Source organism: Bactrocera dorsalis, chromosome 5, assembly GCF_023373825.1.
Source record: "Bactrocera dorsalis isolate Fly_Bdor chromosome 5, ASM2337382v1, whole genome shotgun sequence".
Classification (NCBI taxonomy): Eukaryota; Metazoa; Arthropoda; class Insecta; order Diptera; family Tephritidae; genus Bactrocera; species Bactrocera dorsalis.
In genome coordinates, this window is record NC_064307.1 from 24342367 (window position 1) to 24368211 (window position 25845).

General features: G+C 34.3%; 2 protein-coding genes across 2 annotated transcripts; one reads left to right on the forward strand and one right to left on the reverse strand.

Annotated features, from left to right (window-relative positions):
- The first annotated feature begins 1074 nt into the window (after positions 1 to 1074).
- Positions 1075 to 1671, forward strand: LOC105223926 (U6 snRNA-associated Sm-like protein LSm2). Its single transcript, XM_011201819.4, has 3 exons — positions 1075 to 1166; positions 1245 to 1312; positions 1373 to 1671. The coding sequence occupies exons 1-3, from the start codon at positions 1164 to 1166 to the stop codon at positions 1587 to 1589; spliced, it is 288 nt and encodes a 95-aa protein (XP_011200121.1). The 5' UTR covers positions 1075 to 1163; the 3' UTR covers positions 1590 to 1671.
- Positions 1672 to 11853: 10182 nt separating this feature from the next.
- LOC105223924 (gonadotropin-releasing hormone receptor) lies at positions 11854 to 20490 on the reverse strand. The gene is made up of 5 exons (XM_019989452.3): positions 19682 to 20490; positions 15832 to 16015; positions 15524 to 15726; positions 15263 to 15408; positions 11854 to 12746 (listed from the first exon to the last, which is right to left on the reverse strand). The coding sequence occupies exons 1-5, from the start codon at positions 20435 to 20437 to the stop codon at positions 12209 to 12211; spliced, it is 1827 nt and encodes a 608-aa protein (XP_019845011.2). The 5' UTR covers positions 20438 to 20490; the 3' UTR covers positions 11854 to 12208.
- Positions 20491 to 25845: the final 5355 nt, after the last annotated feature.

The following is a 25845-nucleotide window of genomic DNA, read 5'->3' on the forward strand; positions in this document are numbered from 1 at the left end:
CGGGCCGTTCAATACCAAACAAGGCGACTCCATATCGTGCGACTTCTTCAAACAAACAGTTGTCGGTACCTAATCCCCGTTAGGATGATAAGTTGTCATCGACCTTATCCAATGGAAAGCCCAGGAAACTTGTTTTTTCGACGGGGTCCGACCAAAGGGATTCGGTGTCAGATGAGTAGGGTTACCAGGGCATGCAAAGAGATGGATAGTGTCGTGCGGGGACTCATTGCACGCTGGACATATGGTTGATATGTCAAAGGGTATTCTGGATAAAGGGGAGTTTAATATGCTGCAGTACACTCCCACAACAGCCGATTTTTCTTTACCAGAATTGGGGCGGATTTTATTTCGGAGATCTAACCCCGTTTAGATCGGTAAGTCTTAGTAGTAGTCGATGCGGATAACTACAAGTAATATTATATTTTTCAGGTCATTAGAACTCGACTTAAGGTAGTGTACATAGACTCGACTGTCAAGGTCATGCTGAAACTTATTGAGCCTGGGATTATGAGTATATTAGGGTCAAGTCAGAACATTTATAGACTGAAATTTTAAAATAATAAAATATTTACATTACTCGGCTATTACTCCAAATACGGCTATTGTGAGACCCTTTATTAGTAATATTTCATTATAAGCTTCGAAACAAACTAAACTTTTTCCCTAACTGATGAACTTTGAACAGATATCTTGTAACTTGTATCAAAGAATGTTAATAAATAGAGACGGCGCAAATGTTAAATCAAATCCTTTTGAGTACTAATTTTTAGTTTTCATATGAGAGAACATCGAAAAATGTAACTTCGAAATGCACCCAAACATTAAAAATTATTTTTTAGTACAGCTAACATTTGCACCTTCTCTATTGATTAACATTCTCTGTTTGCGCCTTCTCTGTTTATTAACATTCTCTGCTATAGAAATCAAGACAATACACAAACAAAAGCATTCACATGCAGATGTCGCTGGAATGCAACACTAAGGTTTATAACTTGTCTAAAATCGCACATCAGCTGTAGTACAAAAATTATTATTTTTACATACGGCCAGACCGACAAATCCCAATTAAAACCATGGATTTTCCATATGGCCACACAATCAGCTGTTGTTCTGCCCGAAACAATTGTCAAAAATTAGCGGAAGCGTCTAAATAAATTTGCGAAATGGTAAATATTTCTTGAAATAATAAATATAACATGAGTATATAAATAATTAAATAAGCATTATTTTATATTTCCAATTAGCTTTTCTACTCATTCTTCAAATCCCTTGTGGGCAAAGACGTTGTGGTCGAGCTAAAAAATGACTTGAGGTAAGCACACATTTGCTGCACATATTTTGCCGGTATTTGTTAATTTTATTCTCTATCTAGCATATGCGGCACATTGCACTCTGTGGACCAATACTTGAATATCAAATTGACTGATATTAATGTGACAGATCCCGATAAATACCCGCATATGTTATCTGTGAAAAATTGCTTCATACGCGGCTCCGTCGTGCGGTACGTACAACTGCCAGGTGACGAGGTGGACACACAATTGTTGCAGGACGCGGCACGCAAAGAGGCTGTAGTGAGCACGAGATAAAATAAATACATTTCCAATGTAGTTTATAAACACAAGTATATGTATATCGGTTCAATAATATTTAAAGTGCATAATTTTGTAATTGAACGCTTTGTTTTTATGTGTTGGTGCAAAATGTGCTGAATTGGACGCCGTAGTGAAATAAGTGAATTTAGACCAATACTTAGAAGTTTAAGGCTGCAGTGCTAGAGTTAGTGTGTACATTACCTAACAAGACACCGATATATTTATACAAGGGCACTTAGAGTTCTCAAAACAATAAAAATAATGTGAATGAACTTTGCTAGAAAAGTTTAATCATATCCCAAATCGTGTTAAATGATCAGTTATTTAAAGTATGTGAGTAAAAGAAATGGTTTTCAATTTCACAAGTATACATTGTGCAAGTTAGATGACGTTTCAGCTTCTCTTGCCAGTTGAGTCTACGTAACCATAATGAAATTAGATTTATATCTGCCAATTCGGTAGTTTCTTCTTCTTCACTGGCGTAGACCGGTTATAGTTCGGTAGCATACCTCAACAATTTTTGGAAAATCTTTTCTATCCGTCTATTACAACAACAACAACCTTGAGAAAAGAGCAAGTTGTGTGTATATTTCACAAGCTTGTTGCTTTCTTATATAAAAGGTCGCAAAATCTATCAAGAAAAACATTTTTTTTACTAATGTATTATATTCTAAATAATAGTGTCAAGAAATATGTGTATGTGATTACCCAGCCATAGTTTTACTCCAAATAGACCAGGGTAAATAATTTTTGAAAGCACAAAAAATCCTAACAAGATGGAACTACGCACTCCACTTCTTCTTCTCCATCTAAGATCGTGTGTAAGTTATTATTTTTTTAATTTGGTGTTATTTTATCTGCCTTTTCCAATGGATTTCAACAAACTCTGAATTATTTTAATTTTTAACCATTTTAAAGCGCTTCTGCACTGGAATACAAGGTTAGGGTGAACCAAATTTTGTAACAGAATTATTTTCAATTTATATCTTCTTCTGCTGGTTAAACTGACGTGCTCTTACCTTAAGTTTTTGCCATGAATGACGAATAAAACCGTAAACTCATTCGTCCAGCATATCTTGGCTATCAAAGCAGTTTTATTGACATAACAACAAAGGAAATTAAATTGTATAATTTCATTACATATCCTTTAATATCGAATTCAATAAATAAAATTGAACGATTGTATATCCACTTAAAAACATTTATGTACAGAGGAGTATGTACATACAACCATGTAAGTATGTCGAAGAAAATATGTGTAGGAAGTACCCATCAAGGAATTGTAAACATACGATATTTCAGTGTAAATATTTGATACAAATTTGAATTTTAGCATATGTTTCAGTACTTACATATGCACATAATTTAATATCCTTAAGACACACCATTTTTCCTTTAAATGTCGAAAATCACAAATAGGGATCAGTAAACAGGAAACTTATCGATAGTTAAATTTCCATTACGCTTTTTAAGGCAAAAAGGTTTCCTGCTTGCCTGAAACAGGATATATGTTTCATTCCCAGCGGTTAATTGTATGTAATGTGCGGGCGTACATTAGGCACATTTAGGGCAGATAATTTTTTTTGTTCGAATTTAAATTGGAGTCTGATGATTTGGAAAACATTTTTAAAGTTCGAAAACAGAAAAGTTAAAATATAAATTTTTAAATGTTCATATTTACAATTTGGAAAGAAAATTTAGAGCAATTTAAAATTTAATTTTGGAATTAAAGAACTTTGCTCTAAATTTGGCTTAAAGAGGCAATTTTGCTTGCCTACATACGCATTGAGGCAGAAACGGGCCTTATCGCTGAACTAAATTTGGCTCGAAGCTTTTGAAGAGTCCATAGAACGAAGCTTCGGAAGGTCGAGCAGCTTCAATGAAATGAAACCACCCTAATGCAATTTTTTCTTAATCCCCTAAGTTCGTAAGTTAAATTGAATTATGTTGCTGCAATTGTGTACTTCTGTATGTGTTGTTGTTTGTGCGCCTGCAATAAAAAACAAATCTAAAGCCGTTAAATAAAGCATGCGTTAAAACGATTGCCATAAATGGCGACCATATCGGAATGTCATTAGAAGGTCAGTGATATTGGGTCAACAAGTTGCCATTGCCATTTCCGCTTGGGCGCAAGAGTCATAAAATAAAATAAGCAACGCATAAATAAAAAGCAAAGTGCACAACCAACCAACCGAGCGGCAGCCGTTGACATCGCGAAGGCTCGCACTCCATTAGTCGGAAGTCATAAATCGCAAGACGCAAGACGCCAAACCACCTTCAAACGTTATACAAGTATGTGCCTGAAGCTCATGTAAATGTGCCTTACTCCTTCGCATGCTTGAACTTTAACGCTGCCATATTATTCATTGTTATTGTATTTTCAATACGATTCGAGTGAAATAAATTCGCATCTGGCGTTGGTTATAACAAATTTTAATGCCTGTACTAAAAGCGAAGAGCACCGATGTTATTATATTATATGTGAACGCATAAGGTGGCCGCAGTATATCAATATCAATGGCAATAACAATCATATATACCGTTAAATGTGCACACATATTATTAAATTGCAATATTTCTTAAACGCATAATTGCACACGAATGTGTGGCCCTTCGTTAAATTTATTATGGCATTTACCTGGTTTTGGACTAAATTCATGAATGTGTGGCAAATAAAAATGATTTGCGCACAATTTGTCTAAATATTACTCAAGTACATTAAAGTCGGCTTTAATTTAAAGATTTTACATTTTTAAAAATTATTATATATACGGCTATGTAAGCTGATGTTGAGCAACACTAAAAGCTCCATTAAGATCGTGAAAGACCTTTCCGAGCCATTTGATATCAAGCGAGGTTTCAGACAAAGAGAATTTGTCTTGTTTGTTGTTGTTTGCTCTTTTTAGCTGATCTCAAAGTAATGCTTGAGAGTATGAGGAACTTATTATGTTAAATAAGTAACAAAAATTTGTGGATCCTTTTAAGTGGTGTCAATGAATAAACTTCTGGTAAGAAATTAGAGCGTTCCCAAGGCTTTGACAGGGCAAAAATTATATAATGAAATATATATACCTAAAATATTTGCATGCGAAAATAAAAAAATTGAGTTTTTTGTCAGTCCGGGTCAATTTTGATCATATGGTTGTTGCTTACCAGGTAATTTGCAAAAGAATATAAGTTCAAGAGACCTACTCTAATCTTAAGCTACGATTTTCAATTGACTTAACTTGGGATCAGTTCAGAATAGCTCACCTTCTTGCAAATACAAGCTAAGGCTCTTTAGTGGACTCATGTTATATACTTATGTATATAAGGAACATACATACATCCCTTATTGTAAAAACTATTATTTGGATATTTCAAATAAATAAAATATTTCCTAAAAATCTAAAAAAATACTTTCAAAATATTTACTAAAATATAAATTTTATTTATTTTTAAAAATTGACTTTAACTTTAGTGTAAATATAATTTTTATCATCTTAAGTGTTAAATACTTAAATTACACATTTATATAACTTTTGCTAATATACAATTTTTGTACTTGACAAACCGTAACACACACTTCAACGATTTTAATTTTTATATTGTTTTAATTGTCTCTTTCCCGTGACCTTAGTGAACTAGAAGAACGCCTGAGTTGGTCATTAAATGACAAAGGAAGCAAAATAGCAATAAAAGTGACATTGTCAGAAGTTTATAACTGTAATTTCACACAAATGTAGTATATTTGATTTTATGCTTCAAATGGCAGCAAATTACCTTTATTTCACGGCTAAAGTTGAAAATTGAAAATTTCATTTTTAAATTTTACTTTTTACTTAAATTTGTATTAAATTTAAATTTTAACTTTTTATACACTTAAATATTATGCACAACCAGTATTTGTAAAATATTTACATATATTACAACTTTTAATATTTTTTTAATTAATTTTTGTTTTTACATTTTTTTAAATTGTTGATTTTTAGTATTTTAATTAATAAAAATAATAAGTGTACATATACATTTATTTAAATTAAAATGAATGTTTTTATATTATACTATTTTTATTAATTTTTATAATTTCAAATAACAATTTTTATAGAGAAAAAATATTTATAAAAATTTGATAAAAATGTTATTTTTATTTTTAACTGAAATTTATTAAAAAAATAATACTTATTGTACATTAAAAAAAAAATATTTTTTTTTAGTATTAGGAAAAATTATTTTTATATATACGAATATATAAATTTTTTTCAATTGTTGAGTTTTAATATTTTTAATGAAAAAGTAAATATGTACACGTATGAAAAAATTAAAAATTCAAAACATTTGTATATGCTTTTTCTTCAATATTATATCACTTTAAGTAATTTTTTTTTTATATAAAATAAATTTAATTTTATTTTTCCATTTTTTCCGTTTCCTTTTAGCTTTAACTAAAATTATTGCTAGTAAAAAACTATTACTTTTAATAATAATGCATAATACATACATACAATATTTATAAAAAATTATGTTTATATAACAATCTTAAGAAGTCTTGAATAAAAATTTCGGAGAACAATCTAATGAGTTGCTATAGCATACTTAGCCATAATATAGATTTCGGTGTCAGATTCACATAAAAATGTAAGCATTATATACATATTACACAGGTTAGTCCAGCACTCAAGAAACTCACTTTAAGTAACTTAGACGAATAATTGAGAAATTAAAAAAAAAAATGAACATACTCAACAAAAATCAATGATGATATTTTAAAACAAAATACCATAGACAAATTATACCCACGTCCAAGAAAACAGCGACTTATTCAACCAGCATCATACAGGAAATACGACTTTTTGTCAATTATTCCAAACTTCAATACAAAAAAATTAAGAAATTGTAACATAACCTCATTCACGTACCAACTGTTGTTCGACCGCAACCGGAATTTATGTGCCAAGCACGACTAAAATTCTAATAGCAATTCCCTTAGCTTTAAATGCTGATTAGAGGTTCCTACACAACAAATCCCTTGCACCACTAACCAAACTCAAGTACAAAAAAAGCTTCTCAAAAGCAGCTCCACCCACTTTACCACAATTTTCAAGGACAAAATGAAAATGTTTCTCACATAATTTGACTATAAATCCACTTACCATCATAATTGATTCTCCGATTGCACAACTCTGCTTGCTTGTAGTCGCAACAACACTTGTGCCGCCCCAACCTTCTTAAAATTTGCACACAAAAAAACCTTTGTATACTTCTTTCTTCTAAGTACGCACACAGCCACCCATATACTACATTTAAGCACTTGGCTAGAAAAAGCTTATGCAAAACACTACTTTTCTCTAATTTCACTTATTTGCGCATTAGCGCACACTTAGCTATGGGATTTTGCACAAAAAACTTTCAATTTGATCACAATTTCACAGAATATGCGTAATTTCAATTAAATTCAACACACACGACGCGGAAATATTTGCGGAACTGCTAAAATGGCGCCGGAAATTTGACAGGCAGACAGCGTCGCATTTTTTGTGGGTGAATGGTTGTTATGGAATTCACAATAGTTTGAAAAATTAAGTCACCTATCGGTTAAGTTATCGGTTAACTACCCAATAACGCTAATAGATATTTTTTTTAAAGGTTTTAAGAGTTTCTTAAAAAAATTTATTAATATACAGAGCTGCCATTTGAAAAAAATCAGATAATAAAATTAATATAAAAAGTACGGATGTCAGTTGTTAAGTAAATATTTAAAATATATATTAATAAATATGTACATATATAAAAATATTGAACAAATTGTTGGCCTATAAAATTGTTATAAAAACTATGGAAGTCCGATTAGAGGTTAATATTAATCAAAACCCATAAACAATTTGAAAAATAAACAGAGTTGCCACCTTAAAAAATAAGATAAAAAATTACTGAAAAAAGTATGGAACTAAATATTAAGCAAAATCTATTAAAATAATTTGATTAATAAACAGAGTTACCATATTTAAAAAAATATGAGATTATAAAATTGTTATTAAAAGTGTGGAGGTCAGTTGTTAAATAAATATTAAGTAAAATTAAGTCAAAATTAAAATAATCTGATTAATAAATAGGGTTGCCATATTAAAAAAATAACTGATAGTTGCTGGAGAAACATGCTAAAGCCAGCAGTAAGGTGAATATTAAGCAAAACAATTGTAAACATATTTTTAAAAAGAGGGTTGCCACATTAAAAAAATATTAGCTTATAAAATTGTTATTGAAAGTGACATGGAATATATATTAAACGAAACGTTTTGAAATGTTTTTGAAATAAACTAAAAAATATAGGCCTGCTGGCAACCTTGGTAGAAGCATGTACAAATACATTTTCTAATAAATAAATATTTAAAAAATTTAAATACATTTAAATAAATCAAATCCGCTCATAGTAAATTCAATATATATATTTTTTTATTAAACAATCTTTTCATTATGCAAAAGCAATAAATTATAAAAATAATACTAAAAACTTATAAAAAAAAACAACTCTAAAAGGTCATTGTGAATAGTACACTAAAAACGTCTAACCGTTTTGTCAAATTTCCGCCGCCATTTCAATTGCCTCAGTTCCGAATTTATTTGCCGGTCGTGTGTATTGCAATTTGTGAAATTTTGTGTAAATTTTCGGTAATATTGTAGAAATTTATGATTTTTGCGTAGAATCTTAAAGTAGTGTTCGCCCTAATTGTTATTCAAATGAAACAAATGTCGGTGTAGTGTTTTTCAAGCGAGTTTTTGAGCAGTGAGTAGTTGTAGTACGCTCACATGGACCGAGGAAATTGATGTGCTAGTGTTTGTTTGTGTAATATAATAATTAAGTGTGTGTGTTAATGCAACCTTCGTCATTTGTTGATGACAGCTGCAACTTCAAATTCAAGTAAGGTAAGCAAGGTTTTCTTCTTGAATATTATTAGTTATTAAGTAGAAACTATTGAAGAAAAATATATGAAAGCCACCATTTTAATGGAATGCTACAGCTAGAATAGCAGTATTATTTTTGTTGTCACTTTGACATCATCTTTATTGTTATGAAGCTTGACGTTTCCTGACTGTTTCACAAATGTGACTTTAGATGGTGCTTCGGATCCTCATTTGCATTTTCAAATGCTTGCATACTTTTAGGCTGCGCCATTTTTATTTGCAATTAGAAACCATCTCATGTGAGCAACAGTTTGAGAACTTTTGTAGTACAGTTTTGCAATTAAATTAATATTAGGGGTATTCTCTTGCTCTTGCAAGATTGCAGATTGCAAAAATACTACACCGAAATATACAAGGGCACGAGAGCACCCATTGCAGAATCTAGTGATATATGAGTGACTGATTCAGTCAATTTATTGTAAATGACTATTGTGCATGGCTATTGTGAATTGGCGCACCTTCTGCATACATTTTTTAACAAAAAAAACTGTAAAAAAACTTTATAATTTATATAGAAATTATAAATATAATTAAAATTTACCTTTCTCAACAGTTTAACGACGTAATATGTCTTTATGTAAAATGGCAACTACAACAGGGTTTGCACTTTTATTTTTGCGTGACATTGCACGCTAATATACATGGGTTTTGGTCTGACATATTTTACAGCCATTGCAAATAATTTTCTGCGTGTGTTTGTTGTTGTGCCGTTGTAAATCTGCAATGCTTGCACCGTGCACCGGGTTTTGCAAGAGCAAGAGAATACCCCTATTGTATGACGATCAAATTGAAATCCAATAACTATAGATTCGGCAAAAATTTTTAATTTTCATACACCTCATATTAATTTGTGCTGCTGTGAGCAAAAGACCCATTCGTCAAATATTTTTTCTTAGATTGGTATGACTGTCAGTGACATGTGTGTCAAATGTCACATCAAAATAATTATTAGTGTTTAGTATTCGCTTGTCTTTCTGAGGTACATAAAGTGCATTCGGCGATTTTTACGATGAGTGAAATTATTCAACAAAGTAGTTTCATTATATTTTCAATAAAATTTCTGTTGCTGAAACATTCAGAATGTTGGAACGGGCCTTCGATTATAACTTTTTGTTGGGAGCAAGTGTTTTTGATTGGTAGAAATTATTCAATAATTATTCGAGAACGCCTTGACGACGAACTATGCCCAGGACGGCCATCAACATCAGCTGATGATCAACACGTCAATAAAATGAAGAAGTTGGTGCTTGAGCATCGACGATTAACAGTTACTAGCATCGTCGGAATATCGGAAGGATCGGTGAGAACCATTTCGAAAGATCACTTACACAAATCACTCAATTTTTTCGAAAAATAGCGTCTATTTAACAACTCTGAAATAATGCTTTTCGACTACCAGGATATCATGAAACGTATTATTACTGGCGATGGGATCTATGCTTATGATCTGGAAACAGACTATCAATTGACCGAATATCGTGTCAAAGGTGAGTCGAAGCCGAAAAAACAACGTAAGCAGATCAAAAAATATTATGTTGACAGTTTTCTTCGATTATCAAACTTCAAACTCTTTTCGACCGACCAAATTGCCAACGAGGAATATTTGAGTGTTATGCGTCGTGTGCCTGAAGCTATTCGTAGCAAGAGGACGGAATTATGTGCCGGCAACTCTTGGGTTTTTGCCCCACGATAATGCACCGTTGCATATTGTAACGATTCTTCGTGTATTTTTCGACAAACTTTCAACCAATATCGTGCTGCAACCACCGTATTCGCCTGGTTTAGGTATGTGTGACTTATAAATCGAATCGGCAGAGGAACTAACGTAAGAAGATAATAAGAAAAAAACATAATAGACGTTAAACGAGATAACCTACATTTTTAATGAACATCATTAAGCATAAATAAGCAGAAGCTCCCAAAAAGTATAAATTGATCTAAAAGAATCCGATAATTTTTGTTTGAAACTACAAAAACTACGGCTACAAAATCGTTGAAAACGTGTTTTGAGGAGTCTACCTTACCATGAATACAACTATTTGGGTGGTTGAAAGCATTTTAAGTGAAGGTCGTGAAGTCCTCGAACACTTGAATCATGCAATGATCGACCCTTGTTTATAACGGTAACATAGAAAAAGTTGAAGAAACACTACCATTGTCGTGTTGGCATTAGAGAGGTCGCAAACGGATCCAACTTCTCCTATGGAAAAATCGTTTCTTTAAGTTGCATTATCGGATAGTATTCACTGTAATAAACATTCTAAAGGGAAGAGAGTGGGGAATATAGCTACTCCAATCTTTAAACACATTTTTTTTTCACAATAGTATTTTTGAAAACGCTTTCCACTCTCAAAGGAAGAGTTTAGAAGACATTTAGTTCCAATTTGGAGACTTAACTACAAATTAATAATCTTTTTGAAATTTTTGTTTTAGAATAAAATTGCGGCCCCAATCGTGGACATCGTACAGGATATTTTTCTGTATTCGTCTTGAATGTATTTATTTATAAAAAAAAATCGGACCGATTAGTTAATTTTAGCATTAAAAAAACGAAAAAATTAGTGATTTTTCGGAGGTTCACCCTGAGACGAGCCCTTAAGTAGTGAAATTGTGGTAGATCCTTAGAACAACTGCCCTGAAAGCCTTTGAGAAGTAGTTAAGGATCTTTTACTCACATTTTTGTTAGTTCCCTTTTTTTATATCCTGAACAGTTGAAGAAGCTGCTCATTTGTCGGAACGGCCGATATCGGACCAATCTTATATATATTTGCGTACTGACTGAACGTTCGGAAAACTTTTCCATTTGAGAAGATATCTTCCCGAAATTTGGCAAAAGGCAATGACGCAATTTTCGAAGAAATTATTGAAATCGGATAGCTATAGCATGTAGCTCTCATACAAATTGGCCGATCACAGTTCTTGTAAAGAATCTTTTGTATTTGAGAAAGATATTATAGCTTTGGTACAACCGAAGTTAACGTTTTTTCTTGTTGCTTCTTCTTATTACACATTTTAAAATATTCGTGCGATTCGGACGAGAAGAAATTAACCTTACGTTTTACAATCGAATTGAGCTTACTAGTATAAATAACGTTTTTTTTTAATTATTTAAACATAATTATTTAATTATAATTATTTGCATATAATTATTTAAATATAGTTATCAAACATTAATATTATATACTAAATAAAATAAAATACATACAAATACTCTAATAAATAGCTATTTTCATACATTTTTTTTCTCTAACTTTTTCTGCTTAAAAATTCGTTGTTTGGTATAAATTTGTAATTTTAATTTTTTCTTATCTGCAAATATGTACATATGTACATAATTTTTAAATTTACACAACTTTCATATTTTGCTTCCTTATTGCCGCAGACGCCCAAATATACTTGTAATATAACCTAAGTACTCCCTACTATTATGCAAAATAACAAAAGTTTTTACTTTACATTTTATGTACATAATCCTATTCAATACATACACACACATAAAGCATATTGTCGGAGAAAGTAAATATATAACTACATATATACTTACGTAAACAAGCAGTTATGTACACACAAACACATAACCGGATGTGTTATTTAAATAAGGAACTTTTTCGAAAAGTATTTTGTATGCAAATCCCCCACATACACACATACTCCCCTCCACAGACACTCGCTTACACATTAGAGATATGCTCATCGGCGCATATCTTACAATCTTCCAAGCTCAACACACACACCGACCGATGGAAGCCATTCTCGGACACAGGTGGCGCAGCTTTCGGCGCTTGCATACGATTATTGGGCGGCGCAATTGCTAATGCCTCGAAACTTTGTGCGCGCAAAATGGCTGGCTTCTTAAAGCTATACACGACCGTGGTGCTGTGTGAATTTGCATCGCGCTTAGCGCCGCCACCACCGCTCCCTTCGCAGCCGCTCTCGTGTTCGTGGTCGCCCATCTCGCTGCGTGTAAAATTTGTGGAGCAGGTTTGCGGCGATGAACCCACTGAACTGCGTTCAGAGTTCGAATTGAATTTATGCACGATGGCGGTGGTGGGGGTCATCTGCAGAAGGCTGGCCTGCTCCTTGCTGGAGTTGCTGAAATTGTGTTGGGCGCGATAATAGCTGGGCTGTCGGTTGACGCGTGTGCTGCGTCCGCTGCCGTCGATTTGTGTAACAGCCGTTAGCATGGATGGATTACGCTGCGAGTCGGCTCTGTAAATAGATTGTATTAACTTGTATTGAGTATGTTCGTGAAATGTGATAGCTTTATTATTATCATCTAAGTTCTCAATAAAGTGAGTCTAAATAAAATATTAAATATGTAGCTCAATATCTAGTGAGTTTGATTGACGTAGCCGTAAAATTTATTTGTGTGAGCTGTGCTTCTTAAATAACATTGTTAGATAGAAATTTCGTGCACAGTTTCTTTTTTTTTAATATTATTAATAGTAACATTATTGCTTCGAAGAAGGTTGTGAGTATGTTTACAGATATGAACTATAATAGTACCTTGAACCTTATGTGGAAGAGAAGAACTTTTATTCAAGTGCTTATTGTGTCGATTTAGTGAAGATATATTTTGAATTAGTTTTGCCTATAAAACTGTAAAACTTATGGTCTTCACATGATGTAGGCTCTAATTAATTTTCTAATAATCACCATTTGAACAACTGATTATCAATTGATTACCACTGGATTATCCAATGATTACTGTCTCATTTCTTGATTACCATCTCACTATCTACTGACTGTCATCTGATAATCATCAGATTCTTTCTAATCAACTGATTGCCCTTGATTTACCATCTGATTATCAATTTATCTTCATCCGATCGACTAATTACCATCTGAGTTATTGATTATCAACTTACTACCTTGCATGTATCATCTGATTACTCTCTGATTTATTGACTACCACCCGAATATCTATGTATTACTACCTATTTATCAACTAATTACCACCAGCATCTAATTATCAATTGGTTATACTTTGATTTATCATCTAAATATCACTTGATTATGGAAAGATTATTATTTGATTACCATTTGATTATTTACTGACTTCCTTCTGATAATCCTCTGATTGTGATAACAACTGATTATCTAATTACAATCTGATTATCTCCTTATTACTATCATATTATCAACCAATTATCATCTAATTTCCAACTGATTACCAACTAATTACCATCTGATTCTAAACTAATTTCCCTGTGGAGTTCATCAAAGGATTTCTCATGTGATTATCCACATATTACCACTTGATTATTGAAAGATTACTGAAGATTACAGATTTCTTAAATATCATTTGATTATTTACTGAATTCCTTCTGATACTCCGATTCTGATACCATCTGATTACTAACTGTTTTACTATCTGATTTTCAATTGGTTACCGTCTGATTGTAGACTGTTTACTGATCTGATTATGAATTAATTACCATCTGATTTATTCATTACAATCCGATTAAATCCTTGCTACCACCATATTATCAACTAATTATCATCTAATTACCAACTGATTATCAACCATTTACTATTAGATTACCAACTAATTACCATCTGTTTATCAACTGACTTCCCTGATTATCTGCTTTGCTCAACTGATCATTAAAGGATTTATCATCATGTGATTATCAACATATTTCCACTCGATTACTAAACACAATATTTGATTTCTTGTCTGATGTTCAACTGATTACAATCTAATTATACGACAGCTACTAACTGATTTACTCTCTGATTATCTGATCAATCAATGATGATCAACAGTGACTGAATTTATAATCCGATCACTCTCTCATTGCCAACTTATTTATCAATCACCCTATTTAATATACGATCATCACCATATTGACCAGTGGATCAGTAATTAACTGATCATCGAAAAATCAGTACTGACTTACTTTGTAAATAAGACATAGACGTTGCAATATGGTAATCTTGACCAAATTTATTGCGGATAAATGAAATTTCCAATAATTATTTTCAGTTTTTTTAGTTTGTGATCACTATTAATAATATTTTAGCAAATATCGTATCTAATACCAGGGGAGTAAGTATGGGTACATTAAGTACGGTAACATTAACATTAGCATTAACTTTAACATTAACATTAACATTAGCATTAACATTAACATTAACATTAACATTAACATTAACATTAACATTAACATTAACATTAACATTAACATTAACATTAACATTAACATTAACATTAACATTAACATTAACATTAACATTAACATTAACATTAACGTTAACATTAACATAACATTAACATTAACATTAACATTAACATTAACATTAACATTAACATTAACATTAACATTAACATTAACATTAACATTAACATTAACATTAACATTAACATTAACATTAACATTAACATTAACATTAACATTAACATTAACATTAACATTAACATTAACATTAACATTAACATTAACATTAACATTAACATTAACATTAACATTAACATTAACATTAACATTAACATTAACATTAACATTAACATTAACATTAACATTAACATTAACATTAACATTAACATTAACATTAACATTAACATTAACATTAACATTAACATTAACATTAACATTAACATTAACATTAACATTAACATTAACATTAAAGTTTGTAAATACTAAGTCTTTAACTCAATGTTCTTTTAATCATTTATATGTATATATGTAGATAACCTAAAAGTAGCGCAAAACATTACTCACCTATTTAGACTATAGCCCCCGTTTCCGCCTTTATCGCTCGATTTACTCTTTATGGTGTGTAGATGGAAGGCGCCGTATATGAGAGGATTCACCAGACTATTAGACATGCCAAAGAAGAATATGCCATCAATTAATCTTTTGCTAGTCTGAAAGTAAAAGAAAATACAAAAAACAAAAAAATTGTCAGCTGAATTATAGTACCGTTATTACTTATGTATGTACATATGTATTTTGTATTTACAAAAATTGCCTCAGACTCACCGCATCGTCGATGTCGACAAACTGTAGCAGCACCATGAGCGTACAGTAGGGTGCCCAGCAAATGAGAAATGCAATTATTATCACAAAAGACAGTCGCAGCGAATTCATTTTCGCCTTGTGTATGAGCCGTTGTCGATTCGTGTGCATTAAATTGGCGCTCGTGTGCGGCTCCTGTTGCGGGCCCAAAAATATCTTTTCACTTCCTACAATGGTATTGTATTAAAATTTCCGCTTTTTCGCTTTCCCACTTTCTCTCGCCGTTCGCCAATTTTAAATGTAAGTGTGTGTGTATGTATGTATGTACTTACGTGAAATTGCCCGGAACGTGGAAATGTAGGTGACGGTGAGCACACAAAAGGGTATCAGAAATGTGCTGAATAGCGTGAATGTGGTGTAGCTCTGCTCCTGCCAGGGTGCCGTGTAGGTGCCATGCGTCACGCATTGATGGAAGTCTTCGATGAACGGGCCGCGCGATAAATGAAATATGAAAAACTATACGTGTGGATGGGGGAATAATAAAAATAATCATGTTTTATAGTTATTTGCTTTGATAGGTTGTGCGTGTAGTGTGTGCCTTGTACTAAAAGTAAACAATATTGAAGTCAATAACAAATATAGTATGTTTGTGAACCTTTCATAATAGCTTCCCATAACTGCAACGTAAAAAAATTTATGCATGCCGTAAATTCTTGGAGGGCATTCTTCAGTTCATAGTATAGAAATATATATACGAGTACGAGGGCTATCATTTAGATTTCTTAAGTTGGTATTTGTCAATGATGGTGGCAGCATAACACCAGGAGATGCTAAACCCGATTCCCCAATCGAGGACGACGGAGCAGACGTTCCATTGCCCGACTATGAAGAAGTTCGAATAGCAATTACTCGTCTGAAGAACATCAAAGCGGCGGGGGCAGATGAATTGCCGGTAAGCAAACGCGGCTGAGAAGAACTGATAAGGAGCATGCATCAGCTTCTTTGCAAAATATGATGGGTTAAAAGCATGCCCAACGATTCGAATTTAAGTTGTTAACTCGGATATAACCTCGTAAGCCTACCATAATGGCCAGGACTTTTCAAATGACCTGTTAAAAAGACTCGATATCTAAAGACGGAAGCTGGAATCATGAAAGAACCTAAGATCATTTGATAGTGTAGATCTTAAAGCATAAAAGTTCGAAAATGCATTAAGGACTATACCAAATATTCAACTAAGCTTTCAGAGTTTAGAAATAAGCTACACATTTCGGAACGATTTCTTGGAAACATGTTTTATACTTGTAACATCATCCAAATGTTTTCTCTACTACGCATAATCGGCACACTCCTACTACCGTTATAATTATGACAAAGTTAAATGAAAAATTTAACGGACTAACACTTAAACGGCGCCCAACGATGCCTATAAACATGAAAGCGCTACCTCGTATGCATATCAATTTCAAAAGCATTCAAGCACACTTCAAACTCGCACCACAAAAGTTAGCGAGCTTTTCGGAAAACAAGGCACTGCCAGCGCACGTTGTAACTGTTATTGTTATTGTAGTGTAGTGCACAGTATATTGGCACACGTAGAAGTTATCAAACGTTGTATTTATGGCGCTTACACTTTATAATACGTGCACCGTTATATTATGACCACAACAAAGCATAAATTATAAAAGTTCGGGCGCACGTTTAGTCGACGAAATTGCGCGAACACAAAGTGAGGCTGGCGTTGGGCGACGGAATGCAATGTAATATGAAACAGACCGACGACTGGAGCTACAAAAAAATATTACCAATTAAATAATTCTCAATAAAAACAGAAAGTTCTGAGAGAAATTGGTAGCTGCCCATGAAATTACAGAAATCTGCATTAACTTATTTACGATTGCAGAGCATGCTAACCACAACTTTGGCTTATGCTTGCGGCTATATAATTATATGTATATATGTTTAAGCAAAAGACTAATAAAAGCGTTTTTAATGCATGCCTGTGCGTGAAATATAATTTGCGCAAATTTACTTTTGTGTTCTTTCTGCCAGAAAATATATCATTTGATACGCTTAGGAAGCGTGAGAGTTGTTGAATGGGAGCTTTCCTTGAGTTGCACTCGTAGCTGTGAATAGTTTCCCTTCTTGATTGGCACTTTAACCGTCTGAAGATTTTTACTAATTTAACTAAAGTGGTTAAATGATCCTCTAGTTTACCTCCGCTGACATTACCCGTTTCGGCGCACCACTGCTCCACTTGCTAAATCTGAGCACTACTCTCTTGGCAAGAAGTTTGCATGCATATGAAAGTAGCATCAAATGTATGCCGTTGAACTTAGTACAAGAGGAGACCTTTTTAAAGTGGTTTGCACCCAATTTTCATCTTTATTTGATTATACCATTCTGCTATGTCTATGCCAATTGTTGTTCGATTCCCCGTTCTTCAATGTTTGCCAAAATGAAAATCGCCTGGGGTTTAAATCGAATTATTACGCACTTTCATTCAATATTTTCTTCTACTTTGGTCTTTTCACGAAAAGGGAAGAGTATTTTAATAATACATTTTATAACGGGTGATCCCAGTAGAAGAATTTATTCAACTATTATGATCTAGATTACAGATCATAAGAATTGTCGATCTCGTTGCAGCAGTTTATACTTACTTAGGTTAGGTTATGTTAGTTTAAGAAATGGATCCTAACAGAGGTTTCACTTGGACTTGCAACCTCTTCAACTGATCTTTTATATTATAGATCATAAGACTCTCACAAATCTCTAAAGCTCTTTTTGCCTATCACGTATTTGCCAGATTCGGTTATGTCTTCTGTTTCGCCTAAGGTAAAATTGACGAGATGTTTTACCCTCAGTTTATCAAAGATTGAATAATTCTTCCAATTCAAATCTAATAATTTGCGTCCAACAGAATTTTTACCCTTACCGCATGAGCGCCTATTGGAATAGTTCAGTATGAACCACTACGATTGCAAAAATATGAACTTTGCTAAGGGTAAGTCCTACGCTCTACTATAGACCAAAAGGAGCTTGTACAGCACGATCTAGATTCCCCCGATGTGCCCACTATTTCACCGGCTTGGTAGTTACCAGCAATGGCGTTATGACCAGACACCAAAGTGATTCTGAAGATGAAGTAGCTTCAAGCTTTTCAACTTAGGACGCGTTATGCCTCTTCTCTCTCGACTCCGTGGGTATGGAAGCACAGAAGAAGCCGCCATGAACAGTCTCTGCGATGCAGATCCCAATTCCCAAGACAGCCGGTTCTACGATACTGGAGTTGGCCCTGATATTATCCGACCAAAGGCTGTAATTTCGACGATCTAACCCGTTGGATGAGTAATAATATTTTTAACGCCCAGATCCAAGCTTTAAATAATGCAGTTGAAAAAGAGGACAATTTCGGTTTGTCCTTGTTCGGGCCTCTTCATATACTCAGCTTCCCTGAGCCTTAGAGCGCATTTCGCAGCAATGCAGCTGCCAGCAGTATCCACGGATGTAAAATGGCATTAAATGGTACTGGTGTAGTTCACAGGGATGCTGATGACAATATTGGCTTGACTATGGTTTCGTAAAACCAAAACAACGCCTTTGGTGAGAGGTTCCATCGTTTGCTTATACCTCTACAGTAATATAAGGCAACTGATGTCTTTCTTTTTCTCTCCCCAATACTTGATCTCCAAGAAAGCTTCTTATCATGGATAAGCCCTAGATATTTCGCCTTATCAACAGGTTTTGTTATATTTAGTCTTGCCAAAAATTTGTATTCGCAGAAATACCCTTAGAAAACGGAAAACGGAAAATTATGTCAAGGGAAATGAAAATATCGCCCAGATCAATGTCTAGACTTATTAGAGAAGATCTGGCGCGCAGCGGCTTAAAAGCAACCCATATGATTTCACAGCTGGCGTCTGGAAGTCCAAACTTTATTCCTTTGGGCTACAGTTTGAGATCAGAGTTAGGTAACATAGCCTGACGAATACCCCACAGAAATTTGGTGCGTCTTAAAAACCTTTAGTTCAATAGAAACTATGCGTGTTGTTATTGAATAATGTCTGAATCGTTTGAGGGCTTGTATGCAAGTAAAAGGTGGACTAAGTATTTTTAAAATAAGTTCTTAATAATAACTGTGTATGATAATATTTCCGAAATAAAAACAACTCTACTCACCTGTGGTATGCTCAATATGAACGAAGACATGTAGACAATGCCCAGAAATTGATAGCATCTCTTGGTCATATATAACGAACGCATGGGAAATTTCACCGCAAACCAACGATCCACACCGATCAGCACCATAACATAGGTGGATAAATATAAGCTGAACATCTGGAAGAGCTTGAAGAATTTGCACAAGAGATCACCGCCACGCCATTGCACCGTGTACGCCCAGGCCGCCTCGCCGATAATACAGAAACCCGTTACAAGCAAATCGGCGATCGATAGATGAAATAACAACGAATAGATGGCATTCCAAGAGTTGCGCAAGCTACGCCGCTTGAAGCGTGTCTTATAGATGTTCCACATGGTGAGCATATTGCCGAAGAGTGAGAAAATCGCCATCACACCCAGCACACAGACCTTTATCAGCGTGGTGGTGGAGAATTGTGGCGCATGTGTGTAGAAAACTTCTTTACTCGTTGCTGACGGTGTGAGTGTTGTGTCTAACGTGTCTGGCAGATAAGGATATATTGTGGTATTATCCGTTAAATTTTGTGTTATTGTGAGAACTTGCGCCAAACGTGACAGTGCTATATTTGGTAGTGTTGTTGTGGCAATTGCGGCTGCCGCCAATCGTGCATGGGGTTCATGACTCTCGTAATATTGCTGTGGGTGGCTTAAATTCTCTGCGAAATGTTCAAGCATTGCTCCCACGGCTGCTTGAGGATTGAGAATGGTTGTTGCCACCACACTTGCACCTTCCATTTAGTGATTTTTCGAGGTATATTTGTATTGGCTCTGCAATGAGAAATTGAGAAAAGTTTTTAGTTAATTTTGAATATTTTTCAATGTTTCTAAAATTTTAGTCTGTTCAAATACGATAAATATTTTATTAGAATTATGAATCTCTACTTCATAGAAATAAATTTCTTTGGAACTCGTATCTGATTTCTTCATTATTTTGTCATTATATGATGTGAGCGAATCTTATTTTAACACTGGAGTGTCCCCGAACACTGCTCTCTACCAACTCTTGGCTGAACTTCATAATTCGATGGAAAATGGCGAAGTTGTGATATGCGCCTTGACAACGAAGTTGCTTTTGATTATGCGTGGAGTTCTATCTTCCCTGTTATGGAATCTAGTAGCAGATGAGCTCTTTGAGTTGCTCACCAACAATGGTATTCGGTGTCATGGGTACGTCGACGATATTGTCATAATGGCACAATTTGAGAATACTCCTTACGACATAGTTCAAAGAAGCTTAAGTCTAGGAAAGGGATAATGCAATGCGGTAGGATTAAATATCAATGTGTCAAAAACAACCGTCGTTCCTTTTACAAAGCGAAGATCTCTTTCGGGCTTGAGGCCCATAATACTTCGTGGTAGGAAGTTGGAGGTGTTTCAAGCGGTCAAATTCCTAGGCCTCACATTAGAGTCAACCTTACGGTTAGCACCCCACCAAGGCACTCACGATATTCAGACACCTAACCCGCAGATCCTTGGTCTGCAAGCCAGGTATCATCAGATGGCTGTACGCCATGATTGTAAGGCATATTGTCATTTATGAAGCGGTTGCTTGCGTATCGAAGGCAATGCAGTTTTCGGTAGGCCTTCAACTATCGAAGCTGCAAAGACTCGGTTACGTCTTGAAATCATGCCGGAGCTCACACCGCTGAATCTAGTGAGCAAACAGGTAGCTAAACATACCATGCTGCTCTTGGCCGCAAAGGGTTTTGGCAAAGGGAAGATAATGTCGAAGGTCTTAGGGAAAGATACACCACTGGCACTTCGTCCAAGGGACGGTGTTATGAAGAGTAAAGTTTAACACAAAGAGTTTTAGAGTTACTCTCAGCAGTAAGGCGGAGTGGAATGATCCAGATTCGACCTACTACTGAGGAGCAGCACTATCAAGTGGTACATTGACGGCTCAAAAACACCGGAAGGCATTGGAGCAGGCATTGCGGAACCGCACAATAAACTAACCATGGCAATGTGAGCTTATAAGGTCAAATTGTTTTTAGTGGATGAGTTTAAAGAAGGCTCAGGAAGCACTTGTATAGTCTCTTGTGCAAACTGCCGGTTTTGCGACATGGAACGGGAAACTCTAGAACGCTTGATTCTATTTGTAGAGACAGGCTCAAGGGCTTAAGTTCCAACTACATGGGAACATGGGACAGGGATCATAACATCTTAGTCGCGCCCAGCAAGCTTCTAGAATTGTTTTATATACTGTCGTACTCTGATATTGGCGATTTCGATAATTTCTCGGGGAGTAAAGAACGTGTGCGTCAGATCGATGTCTCATAGACTGAGGGACTAGTATACAGACAGACAGACAAGCTCGTCATGCTGGCCATTTATATATAAGTATATATTGTATAGGGTCTCCGGCGCTCCTTCTAGTTTTTACAAACCTCATGGCAAACTTAATAAAAAGATTAATCGGCCTCATGTAATTTATAAAGTAGTTTATAACAACTCCTCAAAAAGTTGCTAATTTGTCGGAATCGCCGATATCGGTATAAGATATATCCGCCATCCATACTGACTCACTGCTTCACTGCTGGGATAGTGTTCTGCCCACTATGTACAAGGTGTACGTTTGTACGCTTACACACATGAATTTTAAGTACGTACTAAGGTTCCTCTACACTTCTGTAAACTACTCACTACTCCACTTTTGGATTATGATGTTTTCCCTACTTCTTAAGAGGCTTAAGAAGCTTTCTCATGCATATGTCTCATAAATTCGCATACTTTACGATGCTTTTGCATATGGTTATGGCCTGACTGCGTAATTAAGTGAAGTTGGCTGGGTTTAGCTAACTACTCAAGTGGTTGAAGATTATGAGCACACGTTGGAAGAATTTTTCTGGTCCAAAATTAAAATAATATGTTTTTTTATTTCGCAAAAGTTGTGTGCTCAACATTTTTCCCAACCCTTATGATTACATTTTTACTTTTTTTTAATTTGTTTTATTCTATTTCGTTATTCCTGCAAAATTATGTCATTAGTGGCATCCTTCCAAGCCCTCTTTCCCTGAATATACACACAAAAAATTACAACTCTGGAAAATTACTTGTTTTTCTACAGATGCGTCAAATATAAATTCTTTTGGAATTTACCGTTTTTCAGTTAGCTAAAAAGTAAGTATGTTAGTAGGGAAGTGTACACGTTCGTGGCTTATTGGCAGTTTCGCTTTTATGAAAAAATCCGTTGCAGCCGCGTGAGCGTTCGTGCGTGTAACGGAAAAACGAGAAAGTTTTAAGACCGTTGTAGCAATGAGTAAATAACTGTATATATGTACTCCCTTTCTCTTTAAATATTCGCAAACAGCGCTGATATTGTGAGGGAGTTTTTCGTCCAACCCTCTTCCACCCAAGCGTTTATTTTATTTCATTCTTGTTAAAGGCATCTACGTATGGAATGTAGGGCCAGTCGAGAAGCAGAATTAAATTTAATTTTACGTTATTTGATCAACTTTTGACCATCATGTGGTACCCCTATAAGTAGAAACAACTGCAAGGAAATAAAAACTGTTTGTTCATAGCCCCGACAGATTTCAAAATGTGTTGCTGGTGTTATTGACTGACTGGTGTGTATGCCTTTGGTATACTCGTAGTACTTTCTCGACATCCAAACAAAAGTATCAAGAGGATGTATATGTATACATACATTTGTATGTCAAGTACAAGTAAAGTCCGTCAAGTTTGGTGAAATGTTGTTCAAACAGAGGGGCAGTGAGTAGAAAGAAGTGAAAAACGGTTAAGTTCGCCTGTAACCGAACAATTATAAACGCGCTCTATGGAGAGATACCAGAAAGATTTGTTCCCAGTATGTTAGATCGATTTGACTGCAGTATTTTGTCATAACCTATTTAGGGTCCACACCCACTATTTAAAAATTTTCAGCCCTCTGGTGCCCCTTACTGCTGCGAACTCCTGTCTTAAATTGCAGTTTTGTTTCTTAATTACGAGATGAGTTATTATTGTGGGTGTGGTCTCTTAACGCTCATATAGTCAGTCTTGTAACTCGTGTCAATCTTGATTCCATTCATTGAAGATATGGGAAAAGATTAAAATGAAACGTTTGCGGCGTCTCTGATTGGCAATAAATCCACTCGCTGGCTTAATTTTGTCTACTAAATGGCAATAATGTAATAAATCTCGTTTGTCTTCTGCTCTTTCTTCATTCATTCTAAGCATACGTTTTAAAGCTTAAAGGGTTGGAGGCACACACCAAAACACTTTAACCCCAAATAAAGGTTGCGTGACTTAGTATTGCAATGCAAAAACGATGGAGAAAGAAAAGTAGTCCAACACCTAATTAAATTTCCGGTTACCCTAACCCAGGTGCAGGGAGACCTTTAAGTAAATTAAATTTGTACACCAAATGAACTTTGACACACTTAAGACCAAAATTAAAAATCCAATACTAAAGAAGAAAAATAAAAGGCCAAGCTCGTATTGACTTAACCCTTTAATATTAAAATGTAAGTAAAATCAATATTTATGGCGCTTGCCGAGGTAAAGTGGAGTTCTTAAGCATATAATCACCAGCCACTACACTGAGAAGATAAAAGTAATTAGGTTAGGTTAGGTTAGGTATGAAAAGAGATTATTTAAATTTCTATTTAGGAGAATCACTAATTTAAAAATATTTTACTCCGGTGATAGGAAATCAATACTGGACTCTCTCTTGTTTTTTCTTACTATATACTTACTCATACCCGTTATTTTGATCTGCTGCATTCAGAACGAACTTCTATTGAATAAAAGCCAGTGTAAGGAATCACTCAGCATGAAACGGTCTGATGGTGGAGGGAGGCTTTTCAAAGTAATCTTTCCTAACACATAAGTAATCCTAGGACATCTCGGAACTGTCATTCAAAGGTTTTGCTTTGAAATAACTGCTGATTTTTGCAAAAAAATCTAACATCTAATATCAATCAGTTACGAGAGTAAAATAGTTCTTGACCAGGCCATAAAAAGGGTCTACATAGTTCAAAAATCTAATGAGAAAGTCGACAACAAGTCTATCCAAACCACTTTTAAAGACGGTTTCTATCAGACTATAATTTTTTTCGAAGAGTTTCGGCTCATTACTGGAAGCGTCCAGACAGTTTTAAAGACCGGTCAAAATATGTTTTTTTTTCTAATATACAAATCTTGCTACTTTCCCTTTATGGCAGGAATTATTAAAGTGTATCTTTATTAAACGTCTTAGAGGAAGGAAGGTTTATTTATACCATACATAAAGTGGAACCCGTCAAAGTTCCACCAAACCCCACATATGTTTGCCTTAAATTATTATTAATATTAGAGATTGGGTATTTCTTTTGTCTTGCATTCAATTATTTTTGTATATAATTTATGGACGTTAAGCTTTCGGCATCAGTATCTTCATTTCTCTTAATTAATTAGTTCGTAAATATCTGTTTCTGAGAGTATGATTAGCGAAGCAAAAAGTCGTTGACTAACTATTGGCGGAAATGCTTGGATATGTGCAAAAAAATACCTGCATAAATTTGTGGACATATTATATAATATTAGGGTGGTCACTAAGTATGAGAAATGAACATAAGGTGCAAATTAAATGTTAGAATGTTGCAGCATAATGGTTCTTAAATTGAAATAGCATGAATAGTAAATAGGATGCTTCTTAATGACAATAAATACAAATTAGGGTTTTCCTTATATGTATATGTTTGTATATATGTGTTATATATTTTTAGGGTGTTCCTTAAAATGTGTTATATTATTATTCCGGTGTACTTTAGTTACCAAAAGGAAACATTAGTGCTTAAACTCGTCTATTTTTGGACCGCCCTAATGTAGACAAAACATGGATTTGTTTACCGTAAATGGCTATATAAACCATACATTCATATTAAGCAGCAAATCGATTGGATTCTAATTAATGAACAGTTTACTGACATCGATGGCATATACCTATTTACATATACATATACATACAAGTATATTTATGTGATTGTTGCATTGGTTTTTGTACCTTCATTAGCTTTTTGTCCAAATATTGCTGTGCAAGCGGAAACAAATGATTGTAAGAAAACGTGATTTGCTTGAAGACATGTACTCATCACATCCCCACAAACATATAAGACAAGCCAGCGAACAAGTTGCTTAACAAATTCCTCTTCTAACTTTGC